Source organism: Petaurus breviceps, unplaced genomic scaffold (assembly GCF_028583685.1).
Source record: "Petaurus breviceps papuanus isolate PSGF00001 unplaced genomic scaffold, PetGlider_PUasm1.0 187, whole genome shotgun sequence".
Classification (NCBI taxonomy): domain Eukaryota; kingdom Metazoa; phylum Chordata; class Mammalia; order Diprotodontia; family Petauridae; genus Petaurus; species Petaurus breviceps.
In genome coordinates this window covers 14,931,117-14,953,259 of record NW_027185799.1, presented here as the reverse complement: position 1 = coordinate 14,953,259, position 22,143 = coordinate 14,931,117, and the positions used below count along the sequence as shown (strand labels likewise).

General features: G+C 35.6%; 1 protein-coding gene across 1 annotated transcript in view; it reads right to left on the bottom strand.

Annotated features, from left to right (window-relative positions):
- Window positions 1–22,143, bottom strand: part of TTC39B (tetratricopeptide repeat domain 39B) — a 133,381-nt gene that overhangs the window by 19,072 nt on the left and 92,166 nt on the right. Inside the window, exons 8-16 of the mRNA XM_069090681.1 lie at window positions 20,704–20,809; window positions 19,597–19,662; window positions 18,400–18,508; window positions 17,586–17,653; window positions 17,433–17,492; window positions 16,302–16,463; window positions 15,657–15,748; window positions 11,805–11,928; window positions 9,579–9,690 (exon numbers count right to left, since the gene is read on the bottom strand). Of these exons, the coding sequence (XP_068946782.1) occupies window positions 9,579–9,690; window positions 11,805–11,928; window positions 15,657–15,748; window positions 16,302–16,463; window positions 17,433–17,492; window positions 17,586–17,653; window positions 18,400–18,508; window positions 19,597–19,662; window positions 20,704–20,809 (899 nt within the window). The remainder of the gene's footprint in view (window positions 1–9,578; window positions 9,691–11,804; window positions 11,929–15,656; window positions 15,749–16,301; window positions 16,464–17,432; window positions 17,493–17,585; window positions 17,654–18,399; window positions 18,509–19,596; window positions 19,663–20,703; window positions 20,810–22,143) is intronic.

The following is a 22,143-nucleotide window of genomic DNA, read 5'->3' as shown; positions in this document are numbered from 1 at the left end:
TTTATGAAATTTCTAACAAAGGGTCTCCTTAAAACTATGAGAAATGTTTGTCATTTCAAATTATGAAAACTTATGCTCTTTCTCTCAAGATGGTGTTTATGATACTCCTGGAGAATATCAATCATATTTTAAAAACAAATGTTTGTTCTTAAAAGATGTTATCTTTATTTATCAAGAATTTAAACTCTACCTACTTTATGAGGAATTTGAGACAGCTGCAGGCCAAATTTCAAGGGCCCAAATGCAGTCCTGGAGAAGCTGAAGGGCTAAAAAAATCCTAGAGACCCAAGAGAAGGCTCCAGAAAGTCTATGAGAAGCAAAGCAATAACAAGGGGCTGTCTTAGCTTGTTGTTGTGCCTCATAACAGTGTTGGCTGCAACGGGAGGAGAGGGTAGCACACACATATGGAGAGACAGATGGCTTCATACCCATTAAAAATTCAGGAAGTAAAATACCCTCTTCAGATCATCATGTTTACAACTCATTATCAATTCTCCTAGGTTCCATTCTTTTTGAAAAAGAATTACCAAATAAAATTAGACAAAACAGTGCTAAGGCAGATGAAAGGCATTTTAGGATTTGATCAAACTCCTGACTACCTGACTAAAAATATTAAGAAAGGCTTTTCTTTCTCCTTTAAAGAAAATTTATCTTTACTTCATACTTACAGCATACAAAATGAAAACTGATTTTACTATTTAAGTTAGGGAACCATTTGTGATGTTCATCCAATTAAGATAGCCCTGGATATGATCTCTTTGCTGTGTTTAATTTTGTGAACCATTTCAAAATGTTTTTTTCACATAATGTGTAGAGGAGAGGACTGGGGGATACGTGTACACAACTGAATTATTAGCTAAAAAATTCAGATTAAGTGAGATTATAGACTCGGGGGGGGGGGGGGGGAGAGACAAGAGAGAGTCATTGCAATCCCAGAACAAGGTTAAAGTGGAAATTCAAAGAGTAGGTAAGAATTTCTAGTTACATCTGAGAGGAAAGGAGGGAGGGAGGGAGGGAGAGAAGGAGGGAAGGAGGGAAGGAGGGAAGGAAGGAAGGAAGGAAGGAAGGAAGGAAGGAAGGAAGGAAGGAAGGAAGGAAGGAAGGAAAATGGACTAAAGAGTCCCTAGTCCCTTTCTCTTTTCATCCTAGATTCTATTCTCTATAAACCTAAGAAATACTTCTTAATACCTAATAAAAGGTTTAATGTTTTGGAGAATAAACTGCTAACTGAAGGGAAGTTGATGACCCTACTTAGTGTCCTAAGAAAGGAACTCCTTTACTTTTAAACAACTAAATTCATTTCCATGTTCTGGCAGTTGACTTAACTAGACACTTGGAAAAAGGATGCTATTTATTCAGAGACTGCACCAAGAACTCTCAACATTGTTTTAAGTAAAGGATCCTTATAAAAATGCTTAAGAAAGAAAAACTCTGGAGAGCCACAAAAGATAACCCAATTTCTCTAACAGGAACAATGGAATAATTTCCAGCGATATTTCCAGACACTCCAGTGGCCTCTCAGTTCCATAATGGGGAATCCATCTCTAAAGAAGTTGCAAAAAGTAACGTATAAAAGCAATATATAACAATCTATTATTGTTATGATTAAGGAATCTTCACCTAGAACAAATTTTAGTATCCTGAGATTAAGAGCTGGAAGAAATACTAGAAATCATCTAGTTTAACTCACACATTTTACAGATAAGAAAACTTAGGCCCAGACAGAATGGAAATGACTTGTGCTCAAGGTTAGTCATACAAAATAATCAGCATAGCCGGCATTCTTTCTGAAGTCCTCCAACCTCAAATCTAATGTTCTCTTCCCTCAATTATACTGCCTCTGCATCATTTCATACTGTCAAGGTTTGTGGTAACATTTTGTCAATGGTGCTATCAAAGTGGGTTTGAACACCACAGGATGGATTTCAATGAATGAATGAGTAGCAGAGACAATTTAGTATGTCATCAGGAAACATGGGCCTTCCTTTCATTTGTAAGATAAGAGCAGAAATAAAACAGATGGCTCAAAGTTACCCTATTTCTCCAAAACCCTTACTAAGATAATTGTCTTTTTTCAGGTTGCACAGCTTTGTGAGAAACATGATAGTCATTTAATTCAAAATATAACTCATGAGATCATGGAACTCAGAGCTAGAAAGACCCTTTAGAGATTTTACAGATGAGAAACCCAAGTCCAGGGAAAGGGAAGTGATTTGTTCATTCACATTGGCAGTCAAGTTTTAAACCCAGGTCATCTAATTCCAAGTCCAATTTTTTCCCCACTATACCAAATAACCTCAGAGATTAGAAAACATTTATTTCTGATGCTGAAGAGCAAATTGCTAATATACCAGGTTTTATACTCAAGTCACATTTTGGCAATCAGTTAAAGAATAATGTTTAGTCATACATTTTCATCCCATGAGACTGCTGATGTTTATATTATGTTAAACTAAACGACATTTTTTGTTGTTGTTCAGTCATGTCTGACTCTTCGTGACCCCATTTGGGATTGTCTTGGCAAAGATACTTGGAATGGTTTGCCACTTCCTTTTCCAGATCATTTTACAAGTGAGGAAAATGAGGCAAACAGGGTTAAGTGACTTGCCCATAGCCACCAAGCTATCCCTAAAGGACACTTTACAAGAAGTCATTAGGTCTCTATCAGTGGGATTTTAATTTGTATATAAAATTCGTTTTTAAAAACATAAAATAGGTGCAGCAAGTGAAAAGTACAAGAAGCAACAAAGGAAAACAGAAGACTTCCTTTTCTGTAACTCAGGTAATCTTTGACATACGGTAATGTGCCAAACTGAGTGAGCTTCAGTGTCAGATAGACTTAGGTTCCAGACTTACCTCTGATGCACACTAAATGTAACCCTTCAGTGTCCCAAACAACTGGCAAAGACGACAAGTTACAGGAAAGCTGTCATACTGGGAGTTCCCTACACTAACAAAATCATAGGTACAACCCCATACAATGTTTATTATATATTTTTTCCATCAAGCCAATTAAGTTCAACAAACTGTAAGTTAATGGACAGCTCCCAAGACCATGTAACATTTAATTAAAAATTTAAAATAGACCTCCACTGGAAATTATTATAGGCTACTGTCCCCAAGCTGGTTAAAATCCCAATTTTTATGGAAGACCTGGAAAATTGGTCTTCACATCTCCCAGGCAGAACACTGACAAGAGAAAATACCAAATGCCTCCACTATCATGCCTGACTTTGGTTATTTCTCTTATTTCTTTTAAAGGTCAGAGACCCAATAAGCAAGTCACCCACCAAAAGCAAGAAATGGTGAGGCTTAACTAGCCAGGTTCACAATTCTATTCCCATTTTATAGTAACTGATTTCCCCCTCTAAGGTCAGTAGTATGGCTAAAAGGTCAATGTTGTCTCTTGATAAATTGAAGGGAAAAAAATCTTCCTACCTGCAGAGACTGAACAAGAAGCCACTATCATCCTTGTTGGTGAGGAACAGTGAAAAGAACATATGTGGAGTTAGGAAATCTAGGTTCCAGTAAGAATTGCCATTTACTGAATGGTTAATTGAGCAAGAGACAAATTCTGAGTCTCAACTTATTCCTTCAAAATGGGGATAATAATATTGGTATTGATAATAAGTATTAATACTTGCATCTTTCCAGGACTGTTTTCAGGAAGGCATTTTGTAAACCTTGAAGCCCTACCATAAATATGAGGAATTATTATGCAGCATCTGGAAAGTAACCTTTAGCAAAAGGTCAATGCTTTCATCCAATGCTTTGCTTTTTATCTCTAGTTAATTCTTTTTACATTATATGCTAGGGCATACTAGCATGTACAGAGAAAACCTGTTTGATTTGGTAAGGGTCATGATCTCTGGCAGGGGTTCCTGCTGCCCAAAGTTCGAACTGCTCTCAATTAGCTCAGCAATAGGCCCATTAAAAGAAAGGAAGAATGCTCCTAGGCCTTTAACAGAAAATACATAATATAGAAAACACACAATTAGAAATTTATTTTATTGAACTAACTTGTAAGAAGAAAGAAAAAAAATGACATTAGTTGTTGCTGTATTTCCAGAAAAATTAGTAACATTTTATGGGGGGGGGGGGAAATTATGATAAAGGATATTATTCACTCAGTGAAAAACCATTTCTTCACCCCCCACAGACACTCATTCATTCAGCAAACTTATCATGATTAAGTACCTTAGAGGTAGCTAGATGGCATAGTAGATAAAGTGTTGGGCTTGGGGTCAAGAAGACTTGAATTTGAATCCTATCTCAAATTCTGTCACTTAACCTCTCTTTCCCTCAGTTTCAAAGGTGACACTAATAGCACCCACCTCGTAAGATTGTGGTGAAGATCAAATAAAACTAGACATGTAAAATACCTTGCAGATCCTTAAAGTACTATAGTATATAAATGTCAATTATTCTAGGTGGTAGGAAGTCAATATGGGCCACATTGTATAAAACACGGAAGAATGGGGGGAGGTGGGAACAGGAGCTGAAGATAAAAGTCATGAATTTTGTTTAATGTCTCTAGCCTCAGTTCTGTCTATAAAAAGAGGATAATACCAGTACTTCGAGGGGTTGTTGTGAATAGAGCATTTTATAAACCTTAAACAACTACAGAAGTGTGAATAGTTGTTAGCAGAAGTATTAGTAGCAGTGATACCTGCACATATATATTGGACCACAGTGGTTTTATCTGAATAATTAGCTTGTAATGCCAAGGACAGGAACAAATGTCTTTTCTATGTGATTTGTTTCTGCTCTTTAAAACTGTATATTCACAAATTAATAAATGTGACCAAATTAGGTGAATATAAAAAGTAAATTTATTCAAGAGATTGCACAGATTTTATAAAGCTGATTTTTAAAAATCTTAACTTCAAGTTGATATGGCCAATTATTTGTTCTTTCCAATGTCACATATTTGGATTCACTCTGCATTAACGTCAAGGTGAACTTTTAATTTGGCAGTTTCACATCAACATGGCAGGTCTGTCAGATTAGTATGGTTACAGGGCTGTGCAGATGAAGACAAAACAGGAAGAATGTTTCATCTTCATAGAGTCTAATATGCTCTTATACATACTTTCATGTGACTCTTTTCCAAACTGTAAAAATCTTTCCCTCCTCTTTGTGTGCTCCCATCTTGTTGCATTCTCTTCTTCATGCTTCCCTGTAGCCCAGAATTCAAAGGGATTGTTTTTATGTCCATTGCTCAATCCCTGCAGATGAACAATTCAATTTTTTTGGCTATTCTACCTAAGCTCCAGCCCAGCTATGGTACTGAAGTTTTATAACTTTTCTGTGAAAAGGGGGTGAGGAAAAAAGAAAAAAAGGAACTTCTTTTAGTTGTATAGTTATTCTTTTGTAAATTTACTGTCCTTCATATATAAGGTGACATTAATGATCTATTTATCAACAGAGTTATTTTGAATTTTTTCAGTAAAAGAACAGGGCTGTCCATTATGTCTTACCTGGTCTTCCCTGTGAGCAATGATCCTATCTGTGTGAAGACTGGATGGGGTTAAAAACTCAGCAGTGGCCATTTTCCCTCTGTGATTCCAAAGTTCAGTGGCCTATCTGGGGTTTATATAATCTTAGAGGAGATGGGGACTTTAGATTACATCTAATCCAGGGGTTCTTCATCTGGGGTCCATGGGACCCATAAAGGGTCTGTGGACAGACATAATGAAGTCCATGAACTTGGATGGGAAAAATACATCTTTATTTTAACTGGTTTCTGTTGTAATAATTTATTTTATCTTATATATCTAAATTATGTCCATAGGCTTCAACAGACTGCCAAAGAGGTCCATGATGCAAAAACAGTTAAGAACCCCTGATCTTGTACACCTTTCCACCCAGTAAAGGAAGCCCTTCTGCAATTTCCTTAACAAATGGTTTAGATTCCACTTGAATAACTCCAGTGATAATGAGCTCCCTAATAAGTAAGACAGTCTGATCTATTGTTGAACAGCTCCAAATACTAGAAAAATCCTTATGATGAACCATTATCTGTCTTCCTTTCAATTTTGCCTCTGCCTTTTGGGGGTGACAATGAATTACTATACTCCTACTTTCCCATTATATACTTTCAAATAATTAAAAGAGTGCAATCATGTCAACCCTGTCTTTTCTTTTTCAGGTTAAAAAATGCCCAGATTCATCTATTTTTCATTTAACATGATTTCCAGATAACTCAGCCTTCTTGGTTACCATTAAATTGATACTCTCTAGTTTAACAAGACCTTCTCTAAAAATGTGGTTCCCAGAACTAACCATAGTATCCCAGATTGGTTCTGACTAGGTCCTAATTAGTGTGAATAATGAATCCTGTGAATGGTCCCAGATATTCAAATTCACACAACTGGAAGCTATAATTGTATAAATATGGTGGATAGCTCTAGTCCAACAGAAATATACAGTGCATATTTAAATGATTCATAAGATTCACTGTTGTTTTCACTAATTGGTACCAAGCTACAGTGCAAAATACAGTGGGACAAGGTCCTCCTCTCTAAATATAGAGCTTTGGAACCATATCACTAGAAAATTTAGAATAACTAGAAATTTCACTCCAGATTAACAATAATACATTAATCAGCATTATTTTTCAGCACTGTTATTCAACTAGCTTCAAATCCACCAAAGTGAATGTTTTTTAATGAAAACCAAATTTGCACTAGTTTTTATTAGCTGTTCTATCACATTGGTGGTTCATTTTGCAATGAACTAAAACCTGCATATCTTTTTATCATTAACTTCTATCCAAGTCTTTCCCTTATCCTATAGTTGTACAATTTGTTTTCTGAAACTAAATGCAAGACCTTATATTTATTCCTGCTAAATTCAATTGTTTGATTCAACCCAGAATTCTAGTCAATTAATAGCCTTCTGAACTTTGATTCTGTCATCCAACATACTAGCTATCCTCTATGTCTATAAATTTGATAACCAAGTCTTCTTGGTCTTTATCCAAGTCACTGAATTTTTAAAATGTTGACTAGCGGAGCAGTTAGGTGGCACAGTGAATAGAGCACTGGCCCTGGAGTTAGGAGGACCTGAGTTAAAATCCAGCCTGAGACACTTAATACTTATTAGCCCTGTGACCTTGGACAAGTCATTTAACCCCAACTGCCCTGCCTTCCTCCCTCCAAAAAGCAAAAAAAAAAAAAAATGTTGACTAGCAGAGAGCTAAATATGGAGCTCTGGAACCATATCACTAGAAAATTTAGAATAACTAGAAATTTCACTCCAGATTAACAATAATACATTAATCAGCATTTTTCTTCAGCACCATTATTCAACTAGCTTCAAATCCACCAAAGTGAATGTTGTCTGTGTTTATTCATCTTGTTCACAAGGATACCATGAAAGCCACTATCAAGTGCCTTGCTGAAATTAAATAATATACATCTCTATAAAGGTCCTCTGATCTACCAATCATATGATGCTATAAAAAAAGGAAATGACATTTTGGTTTAATGTTCTTCGTGAATTCATGTTGTTTCTCATCATCACTGCTTTTTTTCCTTTCTAAGTGTCACAATCTAATAATCCACTGTATAATCTTGCCAAGCATCAACATTAACTTCACCAGTCTATTCCATAATCTTAAATTTACTAACAGTAATTGATTCATCTATAATTATTTTATCATCGATGAAAGGAGAATAAAATTTATGACCAAGTAGTAGTTAATTTTAAGAGTGATAAAAGCTCTTTCACAATCTGACCCCACCACCTTCCTCACCTTTCTAGTATTCTTAGACCTTACTCATCCCCACCTAATCTGTGCTTTGGTGACACTGACCTCTTTCCAGTACCTCAAACAAGATGCTCCATCTCAATTCCAGGCATTTTCACTGGCTGACCCCCAAACCTGGAATGTTCTCCTTCCTCACCCTCCCCTCTTGGCTTCCCTAGTTTCCTTTAAATCTCAGCTGAAGTCCCACAAAAGCAAGATGACTTTCCCACTTCTCCTTAACTTTAATGCCTCTCTCCCCTGAGATTATCTCTAATGTAGGTGTCTGTCTGTTTGCATGCTGTTTCCCCCATCACTGAGCAGGAACTATCTTTTCCTTTTCTTTGTCTTCCAGTACTAAAGCATGGTACCTGGCACATAGTAGGTATTTAATAAATAGTGTGACTTAGTGACTGATTACAATTTTTTAAAATGTGCCTCATGTTGAAGAATTAATTTAGTACTCTACATTTTCTTGGCTTAGTCAAGGCACAAGGGGAGAAACTGGAATACTGATACTAAAGTAGGTCTCATAGATATGCTCTTCCCCCAAACAGAGTCTGGCTAATCAATTTAGTCTTACAAGTGGGTTGAGAAGACAAATAATAAATTGGGGAAGGTAAAGAATTATAAGAATGAGGCACAGTACAATACTAGGACTTGGAAGTACAGATAGCAGAACAGCGACTGTTTTGTGACTATAACATTCTAGGAAAAAGCTCTACAAATACAGCAGATGTTGTCCACTGTCCTGCCTAGAAGCAGCATTGTCTCCCATGGGAACACATTTCCCCACAGTTCCTTCATGTTAGCAATGCCTAGTCTACCCATGGACTTTTGCAGTGATGTCAGGCCTTCCAAAAGCACAACAAAATCAGATGGGCCATGGCTCCTAGTTCCATACTTAGCATCAGAGGAGAGATAAGAGTGAGAAGATATATTAGCTTTCCATTTTTATTTATTCATGCAGTTTAAGATTGAGAAAAGTATCTGAACTGAATCCATCAGCCAAAAAAACAAATTTAGTATTGTCTATCAAAATGAAACCTGTTTCTAATTAGTTGATAACTTTTTCCATTCAAAGAAATTGTAAAATGAAATTTGGACCAAACCAAAATGTCACCTCAGAGATCCTCAAGTGCCTTTATTCTTCACCATCTAAGAAGGTGCATTTGACAGATTACAATTCAGCTCCAATCTATATAAATCATGGCTTTTTTCCCAATAATTTCTTGAATTTTATGGTTTTTAGTCTCTTTGAAACTTACCATTTCAATAAAATCTTATTTCCAAGTGATACAGAGCCACCAACCTAAGTAGTGATGCTATTAGAATAGCTTTAGTATTTATGATAACCCTTTCCTAACATTAACAAAATGATTTGGAGGCTGTTGGAATGTGAAGGCAATAACCCATGAAATTTATCAAAGATAACTCCTTATGACGTGGAATTAGTTTAGAATAGGTAACTCTCCTTCCAAAGTGGGTAAACATTTAAATTTTTGATCAGATCTCAATTTGGAAACAAACATTTTCCCTTTGCATTTCAGAAATCCAAGATTCTCTAACAGGATCCAGCAAAATTTCATGGAAGTCACAGACAAGCAGAAGTCAGGTTAAAGCAAATTTGCCTGGTGGTGCTCTAACACAGTAACAACTGCTCCATGAAATAGAATCTTGTGGAGAACTTCACTTCAATTTCCTCTCTTCTCTCCCAATGTTTGTCTATGACACATATGAATAAAATTATTGGGAAATGAGCTAGAAGGACAAGTGGGAAAGAGAAAGAAAGAGGTACAGCTTTCATGTTCTTACCTTTAATACTTACTTGTTTCATTTTGTAAAGTTGTTTCTGCTTTTTCGATGGTGATCAAGAGATTTTCTGTGAGGTCAGGTCTTTTACCCACTACTGTAAAACCATTCCAGATGTACATCATTTCCTAGAAGGGGGAAGAAGGAAAAGAGACAAAAATATTATTTAACTGTCTTATATAATAACAAATGATTCTGTATAATCTGGATTTGTGTTGATGATTTTTAACACATTTTTAAAATGTATGCCTGTTGTTTATATAAAATGTTTCCAAGAAATTCCCTGAAATGAACATTAGGAATATTTTATTGGGCTCATGTTCTTTTATATCATTAAAACATGTTGCAGCCCAGTAATGTAATCCAATATGTGGAAAACTAGTTTATTTAAAGACCATATGGCTAAATGACAGTTCCTGAAAATGTAAACTAATGCTCTCTCACTGCAGGTTACATTTAATAAGCCAAGAGATTAGAATTTTTTCTGACAAAGAACAAGTAAGTTTATTCCTGCAAACATTTCCTTTTTTATCTAAGAATACTTGAAGGACATAAATAATAAGCAGGGAAAAAAAGCTAAAGAAAATATGCAACATATTCTCTGAAAATTTAAAATTGGGAAGCAATAAATTGGAAAAGAGGCTTTTGAGGAAAACAGTAAGGGAAAAAAAATCATCTTCACTTACAGCACTGAAAACTAAACTGAATTCAACTCAGAAAATTATTTGAGAGACAATAATTATGCATATCTAATACGGCAAGTAGTACCTCATATGCTATGGCTCGTGCACTATAATTTTATAAAATGGGAAAAGTTACAAATAAACAGCTTTCATCAGAAACTGAATAAAGACTAACATCTTCCAGGGAATGCCCTAGAGTGAGCATGCATTCATTCCAATCTCCTACACTATTTCCTCTCCAAATCTGAGCTAGGATGTTTGGGGTATTTCATCTAAGCAGATTCAGTTATACCAACCAACCAAGCAACAAACACCATTAGATCCTTTCTGAGATAGGGACACATTTTAGAAAGACTGTACACAAAATAACACTGAAATAAATGTACAGGTTGGTAATTAACATAGAGGTAAACAGCATATTCTGCACAAATCAATTAACCTCTCAGTGCCCATAAGTACTTAGATAATAAACTGCAAAGGGGTCCTACACTCCAAGGCTAAATCTGAATTTTAAATTAAGCAAAATGCCCAGAGTTCTGTACATGTTGCCTATGGGTCTCGTGTTCTCATTGTACAGTGAAGGGCATGATGCTAGATGACCTCTGAAGTTCCTTCATGTTTGAATTCTGTGATCTTCTGGCCCAGTCCTCAAAAACCAGGAATAACTGAGGGTTTTCTATAGTTACTTTCTAGTCATAATCTGTGATCAAGGTACATACACATAGGAGAATTCTGGACAGGATTAATAAAAACTATTCATCTGTGTTACTGATCTTCTGAAATTAGAGAACCTGAGGGTGAATCTTCCATTCAGCTACTTCCTGTATAATCTTGGGTAAGTCACTTAACATCATCAATATCCTTATCTGTAAAGCAACAATACCAACACCTGCAATACTGTCCTGGGGCCTGTTGTGAGGAAGTCCTTTGTGAACCTTTAATTCACACCTATATAGTAACTCATGATCATCTTTACAGATGTTAAAAATTAAGAGGGGTACTCAATTCTATGCAATTAAAATAATTCACAAAGGACAGACTAAATAACAAAAAGGAAAAAAGTACAGATCAGATACCACTTTCTTATAAAATTCTACCAGTCAGATAAACTGTATACATTTAAATTTACAAGACATAATCCAGACACTTAAAACTAAGCTCAGGAAGAAAAGATTTCCCAGGATAAAAATAAAACCACAGGGCCTAAACACAGCACTACTGCTGATGGCTGGCATTTCTCCATTTTTTTTGTGTATGCGATTTAACTCCTTACAAAAACTAAAGTTTTAAAGCTACAAGTGATAATTTTGTGAAAAGAAGTTTCTTTTGAGGAAAAGCTTCCATCAAGAAAATTTCTGGATTTTTTTTCTTTCTGAATTTTTTCTTAACAGAACTAAAACCTGAATGTAAACGTGCAAGTTACAGAAATCCTTTATAAATGTATAAAATTGAATAGAATTGCTAGATAAAAATTAAATGAAAAGTGGGTTTTGCTGCCACTAAGATACAAATTTATTCCAGTCTTCAAACACAAGTAAAAAGAAATAGAGGGGGCTTACCAGAGCAGGTAAGATCAGCTTTACAGGAAAGGCAGCACTGGAATAACGCCGAGACTTCCTCACAGCAAACTTCTCTGTTGGGATAGATTTGCCAGCAATTCTCTGTTTCAATCCTTCCACCTGCCTGTAGTAATTCCCAGCCCACAAAAAAAAACGACAAAAAACATATATCTTCAAGTGTATGTGCTATTATTTTACTTAATGTGTTAAGCTCTCTTAACAGCAGCTTTACAAGTAGCAATCTGCTTATGACCCTATTAAACAGCAGCAATTTCTACAAGGTTCAAAAATTATTCCAAATTTTCTTTATCTGACCACATATGTGTCATGAGAGGAGAGGGAATTAGCATGCTACCAGATTTTCTGTATTTATCTGCAAAGCTAATAAAGATTTGTAGAATAAGGCAGCTCAAAAGAGTATCTGTCAAGTAATTTAACCCCGTCATTTATTATCTATCATTATCTACTTCATCGACATCAATCAATCTTGAGGAAATGAGGGCCTCTGGAAAGGCAGAATGTGCATATTCTGCCTCTCAAAGTGACAAATCATTTTCTCATGCTATAAAAGATGTCACAGAATTAAGAGGATCACTCAAATGAAGACAGACAGGACGGTCTTGGGAGAGTCTTTTTTCCTTTGTAGTTTCTCTTTCACATTACCTTCATCTCCTCAGCATATACTTTGCACATACCTAGTGATATACCTGCTGCCTTCCCCAAGAAAAAGTGCACTCTTTGAGGGCAGGGGCTGCTTCCTGTTGTCCTCTATGCCTTGCCAATACTCAGCAGGGGGTCTGGCACAGAGGAAGAATGAGCTGGCTACCTGATTGGCTTCAAAACTCTCTCCACTGCTGCAATTTCTCTCTAGCTTCTATCTGCAGTGAGAGCTGCTGTGGCTACAAGATTCATCATCCTTCATGACAGTCTGGTGATGACTCTGGCCAGATCTTAACTACAGTGACAAGGCCTTGGAAAATACAGACCCAGAGTGGAGGGACTGAAGGGAAACAGGTATGATGATGCATTGTTGGTGGAGGGAATTTGTCCAGTTATTCCAGAAAGTAGTTTGGAACTATGCCCAAACTCATGCTCTTTGACCCAGAGACATGACTACTAGACCTATACCCCAAGAAGATCAAAGAATGTGTTATATTACAAAAATATTTGTAACAACTACCTTGCAGTAGCAAAGACCTTAAAACTAAGGGGAAGGGAGGAGTGACAGGAGGAGAGGAGTGTCCATACATTGAAATGTTGAACAAATTTGAGTATATGAATATGATGGAATACTACTATGCTTTAAGAAATTAAGAAAGAGAATTTCAGAGAAACCTTAGGAGACTTGCATGAACTGATACAGTGTGAAGTGAGCAGAAATCAGGAAAATGATTAATACTATAACAAGAATATTATAAAAATGAATAATTCTGAAAGCTGCCTTTAAGAACTCTTAACAATACAATGATTCACCACGATTCCAGAGGAATGAAAATGAAGAATGCTGTTCATCTCATAACAGAGAAGTGACAGATTAATATGCAGAATGAGACACATTTTCACATGTGGTCAATTAATTTTTTTATTAATTATAACTTTATAATTTATTTTTGCTTGAATATGCTGTACTTATATGGTACAAAAGATTTTTATGGAGAACTAACACAAGGCGAGCTCTCACATGGAGGTCGGAAGAAGCAATACAAGGATACTCTCAAGGTCTCTCGGAAGAACTTTGAATATGATTGTGTGACGTGAGAGACATGGGCAAAGGACTACTAAACATGGCATGCCCACATTAAGGAAGGCAAAAGCAAAGCAGAATTGCAGTTGCTCAAAAGAAATATGAGATGTGCAAATTTAGAGACATCTCCACTCCAAATGTTCATGTGGATTATTTGTGCCCGACCTGTGGTGGAGCCTTCTGAGGTGACATTGGTTTGATCAGCCACAGCTGGACACACTGTACCTTGATCCAAACACAGTGGTGTCATTTCGGTCCTCTTCGAGAACAAAGGATGAAAACCAATGTTACAAGGGTTTAATATTTCTCTCCTCTACAGTAGAATGGAAAGGAGATGGAAGGCATAAAAAATAAATACTAGATAAATTGGGTGAAAAGTTACTGAAATTTTTTTTTTAAATAAAGAAAAGAAAATTCAAAGCTAAGTTCAGTGCTATGATAGGGCACTAGAGGAAGATAGTATAGAGAGAGTATCCCATGATTTTAAAAAAATAACCACAAAAACCTGTTTCAATGCTTTACCTGGAACAACTTAAAACCCAATATAAAAATCAATTTCCTTCTATTGATCTGACTCTGAGTCACTGGCATTTGTGTATACAACAAGCTATATAAGTAAGCTCACAGTTCTACAAGTTGGAAAGAATTTGAAAAAGGACCCAATATTGGATTTCATGTGTGTGTTGTATGAAGACCAGCCTAGGCTAGGTTTGGAGAAGCTTATCACCATATTAGACAGAGGATGATGAATAAGGATGTGATCTGTATAAGCAGAAGGAAGACCCACACTAATGAAATAACAAATCCCCAAAATACTTAAGTAAAAATATAATCATGTAGGAAACAATCTGCTAATAATCACATGAAAAAATGTTTAAATTTGCCCATAAACTGAAAAATGCATCTCAAGACAACCTTAGGACACCATCATACACATAAGAATGGAAAAAATAATAATGATGATGATCAATGCCATTGTTGGCAGGACTGCAAGTAAATGGAACCCAAAATTAGTACAAGGAAAGAGCATGGATTTAAATCAGAGCACCATGGTTTAACTTTTGGCTCTGTAATTTACTGCCTACGCAACTTTGAGCAAGTAACTCAACTTATCGTCTATAAAATGAAGGGTTTGGACAACATAACTTGTGATGTCCTTATAGTTCTAAATCTTTAATCCTATAATGTGCTATTAGAGGAACTGCAGTAAGAATCACAAAACTGACAGAACTGGACCTAGCAATTACATTGCTAAGATTCTACAGCAAAAACCAGATCAAAAAGGAAAAAAAAGGACCCACGTTTACAAAAATATGAATATGTACTCTGTAATAGCAAAAATGGCTAAATAATGGAATTGGCCATGTGACCCTGGGAAAGTCACTTAATTCTGTTTGCCTCAGCTTCCTTATCTGTAAAATGAGCAGGAGAAGGAAATGGCAAACAATTCCAATATCTTTGCCAAGAAAACCCCAAATGGAGTCATGAAGAGTCAGACATGACTGAAATTATTCAACAAAAAAATTAAAATGATAAACATGAAGCACATAAGGAAACATAGAAAGATGTATATGAGGTGATACAAAGAGAAACCAGCCTAACTGTAACTACCTATATATATATATATACTGATAACCACTATATAAAAGAAAAAAGGAAAACAAGGCCAAAGGAGATAGAGAATCCAGCAGCCCTATTAGGAGACAGAACACAAACATTTTGATTCTTTGGATTTCTTTGGTTTTTCTTTAGTCAAGGCTAAGGGTTTAGATTAAGATGCTATTCACTGGGGGGAGGCTAGGTGGCACAGTGAATAGAGCACTGGCTCCGGAGTCAGGAGGACCTGAGTTCAAATTCAGCTTCAGACACCTGACACACTTACTAGACATGTGACTTTGGGCAAGTCACTGAATCCTAATTGCCCTCCAAAAAGAAAAAAAAAAAGATGCTGTTTACTGCACTAAAGAGGTTGGGGATTCCTGCTCAAAATGAAGGACTATCCTAGGAAAGAGGAGAAAAATCACTGGTAGGGGAATGTATCAATGTAATGATAGATGGAGCCTGCCCCTACAAGTGGCCTCCTGTTGAAATGATAATATCGTCTTTACCTAAACAGAGACACAATATTCTCTCCAGTTGGTTTCACCTCTTCATCTGGGAGCATACTCAAAAGTGCAGCTTTCTGAAACACATATATTGCCTTTAAAGAAAAGAAAAAGAAGTCAATTTTAATGCAATCCTAAATTCCTGGCATTTCTACAATACTGCATTTCAAGAATGATGTGTAAATTTTCCAGAAGCTATATGGAAATAATGATGAGACTATTAGGAAATTTTAAAATATCACCAAATGAGAAATATGACCAATTTCAACAAACTCTGCTAAACCAATAATTGTTCTAAAATACAAATAATAGTTCACTTCAGTGAAAGAACAACAGAGATTAATGAGTTATCATTACATCAATGCTCCCAATCATTCATAAAATTTCTTTTAAAGACAATCAACTTTTTCTTTTATAATGAGAAAATGCAGGAGGTAGAGCAAGGACGAATACCCAGGTATTTTGACTCCATAGCCAGTAAGTACTCTTTCTACCATTCCATGCTGGTTCTCAATAATTATCTGCTGATTTGATCAACTCCATGTGGTGAACTATGGATTTTAAACACTATTCAACTAAATGATGTTCAACCAAACAAAAGGACACACCGTGTTTCTCCTGAGAGGTAAGTGCACTTATTCTCCTTACCTTGGACCATCTACTCTCTTTGCAAAGCAGATCTGCATAATGATATGCCTTAAGCCATTCTTGCTGGAATGTATAACACCACATCAACTCCCAATAACAAAGGTGATGAATCTGTTTCCATTCTTCCTGAGATTTAATACAGTTTTGGAATATCACCTGTGCCTACAATTAAATGTTACAAATCTGATCACATAGATAGCAGACAAGGGTTTAAATAATAAATGGGAAAATTCATACAATACTTTGTGCAAAAAGAACAAGACTGTCGTTCATTTAATCATTCAATAATACAACAGCTTCCTTTCTTTAAGTGAAACAACATAGCTAAGTACTATTTTTTAAATTAAACTTTATCTTTTAAATCTGCAAAAATCTGCCTTCTCTCTCTCTCACCCTCCACCCACAATGGAGAAAGGAAGAAAAACAAAATCCCTCCTACAAAGAGATATAGTCAAGCAAAATAAATTTACAGATTAGCCTTGTCTTAAATAAACCTTATACTAGGTCTGATTCTATATTCTGAGTCTTTCACCTCTCTATCAGGAGTTGAGTAGCATACTTTTTCATGAGCTCTCTGGAATTGCAGGTGGTCACTACACTGATCAGAGTCCCTAATTCTTTCAAGTTGTTTTTCTTTATTACTTTACAGTTACTGTATAAATTGTTCGCCTAGTTGGGCTCACTTCACTCTGAACCAACTCATAAATTTCTTTCCAGGTATCTCTGAAACCAAGTCTTTCATTACTTCTTACAGCATGCTAGATTCTATCACAATTATACATCATGACTTTTTCAGTCATTCACCAATTAATGGGCACTTTCTCAGTTTCCAATTTACCACAAAAGGAGTCGGTAAATATTTTTGTACATCTTTAATAAAGAGTTTATTTTTCTTAGGACTAATCCCTTCTTAATCTACCCTCCCTCTTATTCCCCATTCTCCCTTTTCCTTATTTGCCTCCCAACTCTCTGTTGAGAAAAATCTATTTCTATACCTATGTGCATGCACTCCTATGCTTCTAACCCTGGGCTGCTCATCAAACATACTCCTTCTTGCAGAGTGGCAAAAAAAAAAAAAGTCAAGAAAAAACTAACATCAAAAGTATTGAAATAGAATATGAAATTAATTACCTTTTCAAAATTCCCTTTGAGTAGCTCTATTCTTGCAGAATAAAACAAAATTAGAGAGCCCTGGAGAGGAAGAAAAAAAAATCTCCTGTTCAATAATCCCAGGGCTAGTTAACTAATTGTGACTAGAAAGTACACTAAAAGTACTGAGCATACATTTGGAAACTTCTCAAGATAGGGTTCAAGGAGAGTCTCGGCTTCCTCGATATTGGCTTCTCCTGTGCCTAGAAATTCAACACACAACACACACAAAAACAACTCTGAGTCTCCAAAGAACACAGTATACGATTACAACCTACCCCTCAAACTTCATTACTGCAAAGACGTATGCCTAACAAACTGGCAATTTCATATGAAAGGAGAAAACCTTTATTATTGTGTCATATTAGTTTCTATTTGGGAAATAAGAAATATCACTAGACTTGTAGCTCAAGATTTTCTCAGGGCAGAATGACTAAGAGTAAAGCAGGAAGCTGTTCTTAAATTCTAAATCTGATTCTTTTTTGTTTTAATGGCAATCATTACCATCACACCTTCCACTTCATACTTGCAGCTCTAGTTAAAAAAAAAAAACTACAACCAGAAATGAAGTGATTAGAAGCAAGCCAATACTTTGTAGAATCACTTACGAGAAAAGCCTGGCATTTATTCCTACAAATAAGAGTAAACCAATCTAATCAATCAATCAGCATATATTAAACACCTACTCTGTGCCAAGTACTATGCTAGGCACTGGTGACACAAAACCAAAAATGATACAGCCCCTATTCTCAGACTGAATGTGGCTGCATGCACATCTTATTCAAATTAACTGTTTGCTCCCTTGATGCTTTCTCAGTCTTAATACAAACACAGATCTAACAAGATATATTTATCTGCTATTTCTCCTTACTGACTTTTCTCAATAATTTACTCTATTCATGAAAAATAACTGACTTTCAATAAAGTCAAAATGCATTTTAATCCTTACCAAGGACGAGTGAGACATAAGTATGAAATAAGAGTAAAGTCAAACTGCATAGTGTAGACCGCAAACTGGATCCAGATGCACCTTCTCGCAATTGTATGAGGCCCAGCTCCTGCAAAGAACAAAAATCTAATTATCTGCTTTGTAAAGGGAGGACCACCATTATAAATTACAAATTATTTCTATTTTAAAAGTATAGAAATACCAATCAGTTCTTTTCTACCACTTTTATAGTTTGCATCAATATTGTTTATAGGTTCCATGGCTGTTTTATGTGATGATGATGTATTTTTTGTCATTCTCTAACACAAAGAAAACATTCTATGTTTTTGTTTTTGAAAGCATAAAGGGAGTCTAACAAGCATTTTATACTAGTTGATTTAGCAGTTTCAAGGGAGAAAGCCAATACTCATTTCAGAAAAATACTGTTTCCCAGGCAGATACAAACAACATGAACATTAAGGTTACAAAATGATCTAAGATTTTTGTAGTGTGTGTCCCCCACCACCATCACCACCACATAGATGACAAACAATACAAATAAAGTGATGAATAAATTAAGACCTATTTAAATAAATTTCTCTGTTCTTGTTTTCTTGAATATATACTTTGTAATGGGACAACTGTCTTTAACATTTGTATGAGAAATCTGTTGCATAAACCAATTATACCCTATAATAGCTGTACCTACAGTAGAAAGAAAAAAAACAATAAACATCACTAAAATTAATAAAATTCAGGGGGAAAAGGGGTTCTCTGAATGCATTGCAATACAACACATAAGAAGGGTATGGAAACATATGTAAACTTTTTTGTAGCCTTTTGGGGGGATGTTTTTTTGAAATTATATATTATATATATATATACACATTTATATATATATATACTTATATATATAAATTATATATTAATTTTTGAAATTATATACCACCTAAAATATTCTGAAATCAGCATGTTGCCATAGTTTAGCTTTAAAAGTGTAAAAGATTAGTTCATGTATTTAATCCATCAAAAAATATTTTTCAGTCACCTACTATGTACTAGGCACTGCACCAGATGTCATATTGACAACCATGTGTAACTACCGAAAATATGATCAATAACTAACATCCCTTTGACTGATCTTAAAAACAAATTGCTAAGTTGATAAGCCTTATGATTTATCTTCCCTTTAAGAATACTTAAAAGTTAAATTTATACCCTGTTGCCAGAAAACCCAATAAATTCTAGTAGTCGGAGAACTCTTGCTGGTAAAAGAGATAACATCTGAAAGAAAAACAAAGTGGATAAAGAAGGGTTAGACAACTGTGAAATGTCAAAAAGGTTTCAAAGCCTTTTTATTAATATGAAAACTAAAATTAAGTGAAGATTAATGAATGCCACCAAGAGAAAAAGAACAATCAATAACATAAGTAATTTTTTCACTGCAACAGATGTACAACCAGGAAAAAAATACAAGATCATAAACTTTCTCAGGAGATGTTATTCTCCAACTAACCTGAATATTATTTCCCTGCCCTTTCATTCTAAGCTCACTTCCATCAGGTTTCTTTAAAACTGGCTTTCCTGGGTTGATGCAAAGACTTAACCAAAAAGTAAGCAGTCTACATTCTTCTTTAATACTTTCAGAGCTGTCCAAAGATACAGACAGGGTTTCCCAAAAGTCTTAGTGCAGTTTTAATGCTTTAATAGTCTTAAAATACACTAAGAATTTTGGGACACCCTGTCTATTCAGACATTCAGTCTCAAGTACCTCTCCTAAGTTCTTCACACCCTCTTTAACTCTCTTTACTCTCTCAACCACTCATTAGCAAAGCAACAACCATTTTTTGTTAAGAAAGAGCTTTGATTCCCAGTCTTGAAATATATATATATATATATATATATTTTTTTTTTTTTTTTGCTTTTTTGGAGGGCAATTGGGATTAAGTAACTTGCCCAAGATCACACGGCTAGTTTTTTTGTGTGGGGGTTAGTGTCTGAGGCCGCCGGAACCGAACTCAGGTCCTCCTGACTCTGGGGCCAGCACTTTACTCACTGTGCCACCTAGCCACTCCCCCTCAGTCTTGAAATTCTATACTCCTGATAGTTTTTTTTGGTTTTGAACCTTGCAATGGCAACAACCAATGTACTGAAAGCCTGTGAAAAGCCTGATGATACAAAACATTCAGGACAGCCCTGTGGACTCACTTGGCCCTATATGTGCACAGCAGTCTTGGTGGAATCAAAGAGAAAGGGTGACATGAATGTGGTAATAAGCATCATATTGTACAGTAAGGTTCTGGTATAGATACAAATATATCCTACCAAGTTAAATGCTCCTATTCCAAGCTTCACTCCCCCTTCAAATTGATAATAGGTTTCCTTCTGTTTTTTGTTGCCCTGAGTCATCTGCAGAACAGAATAACATTCCCTAGATTGAAGAAAATAAAAAATATTCCATTTGTGTGACACTTTAAAACAAACCTGATTTCAAATCAAATTTTGTATTTGTATATGACATAAATTCTACCCTCCAAAATATTAAGGAATTTTCAAACTGCTGAAGCTATACTGAAACTACTCCAACTATTACTAAGCTATAATCACCAAAGAGGGTGAGATTCTACTTTTTAAAACAACAGACACCTTTATACCATCAGCTCAAGACATGACCCTAGCAGCACCCTTTAACAAATCTAACATTTTAGTTGTAAATAGGTAGGCAGAGTGTTAATTTTGAGAGTTCCATGTATCATTCACCTAGGAGGCACCACCATCACTAACAGGAAGTTTAATGTGAGGTAGAAAGAAAAAGGTTTTTGATTTCTTCAGATACTAGTTTGGCAAAATTACTGCAGTGGCCTGAAATTAAATTCCTCTAAGAAGTGGCCAGGAAAGACATCATCAGTAAGTTCTGAATTTCAGTATATAAATGTGCTTTAATCACTTTGGCCCTACAGTGACTCAATGAAGTTATTTTGGTTTGATTTGGTTGAGAGAGATTGTAAATGGAAGAAAATGGGTTATTTCCACAATTATCTTTTGTCTATGCCCTCATTTTGCTCTTTTCCATAAGGCATAGTTCCCTAACTTTCCCTTTGCATTTTTCTATCTTTTCTTATTTTCTGCTTTCAAACATCAAAAAAAAAAAAAAAACCTTAAATGCAAGATTTTACAAAGCCTTTACCATATGACTTTAAAAGGTGAGGGAAGGGAGAGACACGGATTCTACCTTAAAAAATCCCTAGCTTCCTTTAAAGGTTCAGGTGTCACCTGCATGAGGCTTTTTCTTATCCTCCCCCCTCCCACCCTATCAATTATTAGTCTCTCTGTCTTGCAATTACTTTATCATTTTTAAAATATTTTTCTTACATATATGTTATCTTTTCATCCACTCTCCAATCCCCAGGAGAATGTAAGTGCCTTGAAGACAGAGACTATTTTATTTTTTGTCTTTGTATATGCAGTACCTAATACTGTACCTTGCACACAAAATGTCTGTTGAACTGAAATATCATGAACAATCTCTGAGAAGATCTAAGAGGATGTAATTACTGATGTTTGAGTTGTTAGATGACCTACATCAGCTGATTCTACATTAATGTACTTCACATACACAAAGTGATGCTAACAAACCCCCAGGAAGAAAGGCATTTTGAATTATCAAAGTACTGTGCTTCTCCTCTAGTCTGGTGACACTTTTACCTGGTCCTCCTGGACCACCATTGTCTAGACAACCAATCAAGATTAGAGGTGGAATCTGTA